Below are 9,363 nucleotides of genomic sequence, written 5' to 3' on the forward strand. Positions count from 1 at the left end.
TTTTTTTTTTTTTTTTTTTTAGTAGATACCCAGAAGTGGGGTTTCTGGATTGAATAGTAGGTCTACATTTATTTCTTTGAGGAATCCCCATACTGTTTTCCATAGAGGTTGTACTAATTTGCAATCCCACCCACAGTGTATAAGCGTTCCCTTTTCTCTGCATCCATACCATTATCTGTTGTTTTCTGACTTTTTAATAAAAGCTATTCTGATAGAGATAATGTAGTATCTTATTGTAGTTTTAATTTCATTTCTCTAATTAGTGATGCTGAGCTTTTTACATATGTTTATTGGCCATTTGTCTATCTTCTTTTGAAAAATGTCTGTTTATTTCTTTTGCCTAATTCATCAAAATGGGGTTGTTTGGTTTTTTTCTTCTTGATTTGTTTGAGTGCTTTGTAGATTTTGGGATTAGTCTTTCATGCAATCTATGGTTTACTGATATTTTCTCCCATTCTGTATGTTTTATATTTATTCTATTAATTATTTCTTTTGCTGTGCAGAAGCTTTTTAATTTAATTAAGTCCCGTTTATTTATTTTTGTTGCTCCTTTTTGCCTTTCTGACCTTAGTCATAAATTCTTTTCCTTAAGCCAATGTCTAGAAGAGTTTTACCTATGTTTTCTTTTAGAATTTTTATGGTTTCATGCCTTACATTTAAGTCCTTTATCCATCTTGAATTAATTTTTGTATATAATGAGAGATAGGGGTCCTGTTCTATTCTTCTGCATGTGGCTATCCAGTTTTCCCAGCACTATTTATTGAATTGGGCTTCCTTTCCCTAGTGTATGTTGTCTGCCTTGTTGAAGATCAGTTGGTTGTAGCCATATGGTTTCATGTCGGGTTCTATATTCTATTCCATTCTCTATTCCATTCCATTGCTCTGTTTTTATACCATTATTATGCAGTTTTGACTGCTATAAACTTGTAGTATAATTTGAAGTCAGGTAATGTGATGCCTTATTCTTTTTTGCTTAGGATTGCTTTGGCTGTTGGAGCTGTAGAGTCCCTTTTGGAAAGGACATTTGTGGGGGTCTAATTTTACAGTGCTTAATTGCTTCCTTTTGTAATTTCAAAACCACAGAAATTTGGACACTGAGCACTCAGCCAACAGGGAATCCCATGATTTACAGTTATAGGAGTAATCAATTCTGGACAGGAACTAGGATGATCAGGGTTGGTTTGGGAAAAGCAATCAAGGTTCTGTGGGGGGAATAGTGGCTGAACTACATTTTAAGGTATGAAATCTGGGCATTTTAATTACCATATTATTTATTAAAGTGACCATATAACATCATAAAATATAACTGAAGATAAACGATATAAGGGAAAATAGCTTATATCAATATTTCAAGTATACATACACATTTTTTCTTTCTTGTAAACTTTGGTTTAAAATGTTCATCAAATATTTCTTCCAACTGTCTTTCTTGGTATTGCATGTGCATAAAAATATAATGAATCCAAAATGCATTTTTCAAGCTAAAGTCTCCTAGAAGTAGCTGAATTACACTTTTAATTTGAGTAATGACTTAATTAGCAAGCGAGGGTGTCATAGTGATATAAAATCAGCTTTTGAATACCACCAGAGTGGTATTAATTTTTGTGTTTACGTTGCCATACATTGACTCTCAGTTTTTTTCATGTAAAAAATTTCATAGTAATACTTATTCATCCTAAGGAGGGAGAAAAAGAGGACTCTCACAGAGATTATAGAGGAAGCTGTAAATTCCTTCATAACCTACCTCTTTTTTTTTTTTTTGTCTTTTACATTTTTTAAATTAAATCATAGTTGTGCACATTAATACTATCATGGGGTATGGTGTGTTGTTTCCATATACAATTTGAAATATTCTCATCCAATTGGCCAACTTCGCCTTCATGTCATTCTCATAGTTGTTGTGTTAAGACATTTATATTCCACATTTAGAAAGGTTCACATGTACCCTTATAGGATAGATCATAGGCATGATCCCAACCATCCCCCTCCCTTCACCTATCCTCCCCCTCCCCTCCCCTTCCTCTCCCATTTCCCTGTATTCTTGGGCTAAAATTGGGTTATAGCTTTCCTATGATAGCTAACTATTAGTTTCATAGTAGGGTTGAGTACATTGGATACTTTTTCTTCCATTCTTGAGATACTTTCCTAAGAAGAATATTTCCAGCTCCATCCATGTAAACATGAAGGAAGTGAAGTCTCCATCTTTCTTTATGGCTGCATAGTATTCCATGGTATACATAAACCACAATTTATTGATCCATTCATGGATCGATGGGCACTTGGGCTTCTTCCATGTCCTAGCAATTGTGAATTGGGCTGCAGTGAACATTCTGGTACAAATATCTGTATTCTCACGTGAATTTTGGTCTTCTCGATATGTATCCAGCAGAGGAATTATAGGATCAAATGTCAGATCTATTTTTAGTTCTCTAAGTGTTCTCCAGATGACTTTCCAAAAGGGGCGTATTAGTTTGCAATCCCACCAGCAGTGTAGAAGTGTTCCCTTTTCTCCACAACCCTACCAGCATCTGTGATTTCTCATTAAAGACTTTATAACAATTCTTTAGTAGTATCAAAAGTTTTTGTTGCCCAAAAGGTTGCATTAATATTTGTGTTATTTAATTAATGCAAAACTTGTATAAAATGTCTATTAAAGTATATCATAAATTTTTAAGTTGTGACATATTTATGAAATTGTATCCAAAACATGGCAGGCAAACATTTTGTTTATCCCAATTAACTCTGTGTTTCTTTTTATTAAGGAATACATGCAACTTTTTGAATTTCTGGGTTTTGTCTATTAAAAGGCTTAGTGTCATGCTAACTTGGGGATATTACTTATTCTATCTTAAATATTCTTCTGTATTCTTTTTTGTTTGTTTTAATATGTAACGTGTATTCTACTTAGTGTTACAACTTTAATACTTTTTGGAGGGTGGTGCCTATAGCTCAGTGAGTAGGGCGTCAGCCCCATATGTCATATATCGAGGGTGGCAGGTTTGAACCAGGCCCTGCCAAACTGCAACAAAAAATAGATGGACATTGTGGCAGGTGCCTGTGGTCCCAGCTACTCGGGAGGCTGAGGTGAGAGAATCACCTAAGCCCAAGAGCTGGAGGTTGCTGTGAGCTGTGATGTCACAGCACTCTACTGAGGGTGACAAAGTAAACTCTGTCTCTAAAAAAAAAAAAAAATAATAAAATTTTTTGGAGTTAGGCATTATCTATATGCATATATTATTCATATTATATAATGTATAATTTTCTTTTTCATATAAGGAAAATTAAGGGAATTTGAAAATTCATGTAATTGAGATTTTGTTTCCTTAGATGTAAATATTAAGCATGAGGAAATAATGAAGGATAAACTTAAGGGAAAAAAATCACTCAACGTTGAACTGTATATGAACAACTGTTTTTCAAAATCCACAAAAGAAACTGTGCCTGGCATTATGGTTATAACAAATTCTAAGAAGAAAATATGCTGAACATGAGCTAAAATTTATAAGGCCATTTTATGAAACTGGGAGAACTTCTGCTGATTTAGACAACATAGCAACTCTGTTAGCCTGAAGTCATTCAGTCTTACTATCATAAAACTTTGTCATTTTTTGTTGTTGTTGTGGATATAATGTTGGATAATAATACCATGAGTTTTGTTTTTCTGAATTGACTTCTTTTGGTCTTACTACATTTTTTGTTAATGGAAGAAAAAAAATCTTACTTTCCATCATGACAGCATGTCAGTGGTAACAAGTAATAACTGTGTATTAAAGGCATATATACCTTTCTTATTAAAAAGTTGTTTTAATAATCTCACATAAAAATCTGACTATTGGCTCGGCGCCTATAGCTCACCCGGCTAAGGCGCCAGCCACGTACACCTAAGGTGGCGGGTTCGAATCCCCAGCCTGGACCCGCCAAACAACAATGACGGCTGCAACCAAAAAATAGCCGGGTGTTGTGGCGGGCGCCTGTGGTCCCAGCTACTTGGGAGGCGGAGGCAAGAGACTCGCTTGAGCCCAGGAGTTGGAGGTTGCTGTGAGCTGTAATGCCACGGCACTCTACCCAGGGGGACAGCTTGAGGCTCTGTCTCAAAAAAAAAAAAAAAGAAATCTGACTATTTTCCTTCTTGTTAAAAAGATGTAATTTTGGGAATAATGCTTATAGACTATTTTTCTTGCTTCTGTGATTTTGTTAGCCATCATCTTTTAACCTATTGTTGTTATTTTATTTTATTTTTTTTCTAAATGAATATCATAAAATGAATGTAAATTTTTGCCTGGGGAAAACATGGCAGTCTTCTGTTACTTAAGGAAGATTACTTGACACTTCGATAACAAAATAACTATATGAAAAAAGTTTTCTGAGAATTCTTAAGTAAACTGAAAATATAGTTTATCATTTTTAAATTCAAACATGCCACAAACTTGACAAAGGAAAACATTTTCCCTGTTTATTACATAGGGCAATAATTTTTTTCAAGGGTTGTTTTCAATTTATTTTAAAGGTAATTTAGTTTTGCATGCATCTACCATAAATTGGAAATGGAAGTTTTATTTATATTTGAAAATATTTGTATATATTTATTAACCTTAAAATCATAATCATAAAAGTTTGCCATAATATATTACCAGTTGTCTTATACTCTGGTCAGCTGTTTAGTAATTTTTCTTTCTTTTTTTTTTTTTAGTGACTTCTTCAGAAATTTAACTCTTTTTTTTTTTTTTGCAGTTTTTGGCCGGGGCTGGATTTGAACCAGCCATCTCTGGTACATGGGGCCGGTGCCCTACTCCTTTGAGCCACTGGTGCTGTCCTCCAAATTTAACTCTTTTCACATATTTAAGAAAAACTTAAATCACGCACCCAGATTAAACATTTAGCATAAGTTTTCAAAATAAGTTATAATTTTAGAAGTACATTTTGTTAATAAGTTATAATTTTAGAAGTACATTTTGTTAATAATATGTAGTAAGTGCAAATTTATTAACTCAAAAAAGACTCCCACTGTTCTATAATTCCTTAAAAACATAGTCACTGACACATTTAATAAAAATTAGCAAATGTCCTCTATTATGTTGGTCATTCAGTCTCCTAAAGGATTTGGTATGAATTATTCGTTTCAGATAATTAAGTGGAGATCAGTTTAGTACCATTTAAACACTGGACTCAAGAGAATCTTTTCTTTTTTATCGATAATTGTAATAATCTGCAGGAACCTGCATTTTTTTAAGATTTAAAATTTTTAAGAGGCTACAAGATAATTTTTTTAAAAATAAGAGATCTGTAGTCTAGGATTATTAAAAATTGACTAAAATAAGTGCTGGTACCTGTTATTGTGTTGAAATTTAATAAACATGGATAGTGTACATTGATTTTTAGATCTTCTATTTGGAGGGAAGATGGGGAAGGAATGATTGTGTCTGGAGGCCATTTGCAGATAAAAATCACCAAAGAAATTTTTCTACTTTGCATCTGACTCTGAACTCCAAGCCGCTAAACCAGTCTCTAGGACTGGCATGTGTATTTTAAAAGATTTTTCATCTGATCTAAGGGGTATTTTGCTTTAAATAACTTTATGTTTTTAATGTTTATCAAGCTTAATTAGACATTATGTTTAGTTTTAAGAACTTAATAATGTTAGAATTTAGCGTATAACCTGATATATATTTCCTTTTATATTATTCATACTTAAATTTGACCATGGATTCAGGATTGTGTTATAAGAAGAGCTATCAAGATTTCAAACAAGTTTCATGTTGCATCTGTATTATTTAGAGGTAGACAACAATAGAGAATAGAAGGAAAAGCACTGGTTTTGTGAGTTCATTGATTTGGGATTTTAATATAAGTCTTCCTGCTACTTAACAGTGTGACTTTAGGCCTTTCACCATCCTTTCCTATGAAAAGATACTATGGCCAGATATTTATAACCCTAGCCAGAAAATAAATTGTCAATAATCAAACTGCAGAATTTACTAAAATACTTGGTTTAAATATTTAACAGATAGTAAGTATCATGTTAACAGGAGTATTTAACAACTGAGTTAAAATCTGAGTTTACTACTCAGATCAAATGGGCACAATTTAAATTCAGAATCAATGGGAAGAAAATTTAGAATTAAATTCTTTTGCAAACGAAATTAGAATGTTAATAGTTTAAGAACTTCTGTATAAAAAACCATGATAAAGTATTAAAAGAAAGTTTTTTATAACTATTCATAACATGTGCTTATATCTAATCAATAACCAAAATTATATATTTTTATTAAAGCTGTTAAAACTTTCTGATAAATATTGCAATAGGAATATGTGAATTGTGGTATTTACCTTATTGGATTTAAACAAATTGATTTTCTATGAATTGATCTGCTTCCACCGAAGAATGTCCCTTGTTATTGCCTCAAACTCTGAGAAGCAAGGATTGAAGACTGTTGATCCGTACATATCAGCAAAGGTCTATTTGATGACCTAAATTAGAAGTTTTTGCTGTAATTAGGGTTGTGTCAGGAAGCTTTACTATAAACTTTTGTAACATTTTGTGGTTTTTGCTGCAGAATATTTATTCGCTAAACAGCTATATGTATGCTTTAAACATATATGTAGTTTTGTTTTGTTTTTTAAAGGAAATTGACCTGATGCTTTTTATTAAATACAATAGGTTAGGGAAATGTATAGTTTACAAATTTAGGAGTGATGGTGAAAACCTATTACATCTCTTTATAGCAGTTTTTTCTTAACATTTATAGGAAAACTACTTTGGGGAAGATGACATGTATATGGATTTTGAAGAGGTTATTTCGAGTCCTGTTCTGTCATTGTCAACATCATCCAGCTCTGGGTGGACTGCTGTTGGAATGGAAAATGACAAAAAGGAAAATGAAAATTCAACCAAGTCAATTCATCCTCTTACCTTGCGTCCTTGGGATATTACTGTACTTGTTAATTTGTACAAAGTTCATGGGCGTCTTCCTGTTGTAAGTGTTCACATATCAAAATAATCTGTAATGTATTATGATATCCACCTAGCACAGGAAATTCTGTGTGTATGTGTGTATGGAAAAAAAATTCAGATTCTAGGCTTGGTGTCCCTAGCTCAGTGGTTATGGTGCCAGCCACATGAACTGAGTTGGTGGGTTCAAACCCAGCCTGGGGCTGCTAAACAAACAAACAAAACAATAGCTGAGGGTTGTGGCAGGCTCCTGTAGTCCCAGCTGCTTGGGAGGCTGAGGCAAGAGAATTGCTTAAGCCCAAGAGTTTGAAGTTGCTATAAGCTATGAAGCCACAGCACTCTACCAAGGGAGACATAGGGAGACTCTGTCTAAAAAAAAAAAAAAATTAGATTCTAGTACTTCTAAGTTTATTCTTTTACTGTTTTAATTCTAACTTATTTTCTTTATAATATGATTAATTGATCATTGATTATTTCACTTTCTATTTTTCTTTACTTTAGGTCTTTCTTTGCTATTCTGGGTAACAACCAGGATGTTGTGTCATGACATCACGTTGTTGTGTTTATAATTAGCCTAATGGATATTCTAGGATTTTATATTCCCTTAGCTTTTCTCTTCAGACCCCAGACAAGTTTAGTACCTTATGGTAAACCTGTTACAAAATCAAGTTTCAGGCTTGATCCTGGAAGTTGAATTGTGTGGTTTAGAGCCAGCAAAATATCCTGGTTTTCTGAAGCAGTGCCTCTTGGGCCTGTTGGGGTTCACCTGGAAAGTGATGATATTGCTCCAAGAGCCCAGGGACTTTGGAGCAGGTCCAGATTAGTGGGGGAATAGTGACCTTGGAGCACTGGGCCGCATACTGGCTCCCTGTCATGTATCTAACATTGCTGCTTAGTACAGCTCATATCCTTCCTGGAGTATAGAAATTGTTATTTTGTTAGCACTGTTTCTCCTTTAGAAAAATCAGATTATCTTAATCATGATAAATGATTAAGTTTTTAGTTTCTTATACTTCCTCTCTATTCACTTTTTCTGTATTTTGACTATGGTATTTTATTTGACTGTAGCATGCAACTACTGATGGTCCTGAATGCCCTACAGCTTTCTTAGAAAGATTGTGCTTTGAAATGAAGAAAGGATTTAGGGAGACCATGCTACAACTTATCCTGTCACCCTTGAATGTGTTCGTCAGTGATAACTATCAGGTAATGTGAAAGTAAGCTATAGTGAAGACTTAAGAGATTTACTACTCATATTTACAGAGTCAAATCAATGTGTTAGCTTCTGTACATGGAATATATAGCTCCTTAAATTGGAGACCTTGAAGTGAACTGTATAAGAAGTTTTATGTGTGTGTGTGTATATAAAAGAGTTTTAAGAATCTAAATTTTCTTTTTCTTTTTGCTGCTCCTTACTTAAATAGTATAATGATCCCAATTATATTTGATATCATTTGTATTTGGAAATGGAATAACTTTTTCATAAATTTATGGAAGGCAAATTTAATTATATAAATGTTGGTAATTTTGTTGACAATTGCAATATAGATATTAATATTAATTAGCACTATGTATATGGTCAGTGATTTATTCTTATTCATCTAACATACTTATAAGATATTTTATTAGTTCCTTCAAGATACCTTCAAATCTCTCTTGGAAGAAAACTAGTGGTACTCATCAAATGAGAATTTATTACGTTCCTGGGTAGATTATCTCTTAATTATTACTTTTTTAAATGCCAATGTCTTCTCTTGGCACCTACCACTGATAGCCCTTCCCCACTTCTAGTTAAGTTGTGTGATCTAGAAATTTAATGGATTTTAATATAAGGCAGAATAAAAGTTTAAATGGGAAGATACATCTGACATTCAAAAGTCATCAATGGATGATCATTTATTACAGATTATGTGGAGTAACTGATCATCTTATAGAAAATAGCATACTTTCAACTTTCTTTGCACTCTTTTTCCATAATTGATTATATTTTTCTTCACAGAATTTTAATTTATTTCTCATATGTATGTATTTGGCATAGCTAATATTGTAATAGTTAAAACTTTGACATTGTTTTTGTTTTGACATAGAATATGTTTCTTATTTTAAACTTTTATTTTGAAATACATGTATAGATTCACAGGAAGTTGCAAAGATAGTATAGAGAGATCCCAGGTATATCCTTCACTTGGTTTTTTTTACGGTATAGTTATTTTGTGTAATTATAGTATAGTACCAAAACAAGGAAATTGACTTTGGTACAATGCATATGCATAGTTTTGTGTCATTTTTATCATATGTGTAGGTTCATACAAATACCACCAAAATGGAGATACAGAGCTATTCTGTCATCACAAAGATTTTATTTGCATAACAATTTAACTTACCATAGAAATCTTTTTTTTTTTTTTTTTTTT

The 9,363-nt window shown here is 32.8% G+C and overlaps 1 protein-coding gene across 5 annotated transcripts in view; it reads left to right on the plus strand.

Annotated features, from left to right (window-relative positions):
- The window catches only part of KIAA1109 (KIAA1109 ortholog), a 245,993-nt gene that overhangs the window by 76,640 nt on the left and 159,990 nt on the right, over positions 1-9,363 (plus strand). For all 5 annotated transcript variants that reach the window (XM_023516561.1, XM_023516563.1, XM_023516564.1 and 2 more), the window contains 2 exons: positions 6,747-6,974; positions 8,018-8,155. In XM_023516561.1, coding sequence (XP_023372329.1) covers positions 6,747-6,974; positions 8,018-8,155 — 366 coding nt within the window. The remainder of the gene's footprint in view (positions 1-6,746; positions 6,975-8,017; positions 8,156-9,363) is intronic.

Source organism: Otolemur garnettii, unplaced genomic scaffold (genome assembly GCF_000181295.1).
Source record: "Otolemur garnettii isolate 467f Iridium unplaced genomic scaffold, OtoGar3 scaffold00093, whole genome shotgun sequence".
NCBI classification, from domain to species: Eukaryota; Metazoa; Chordata; class Mammalia; order Primates; family Galagidae; genus Otolemur; species Otolemur garnettii.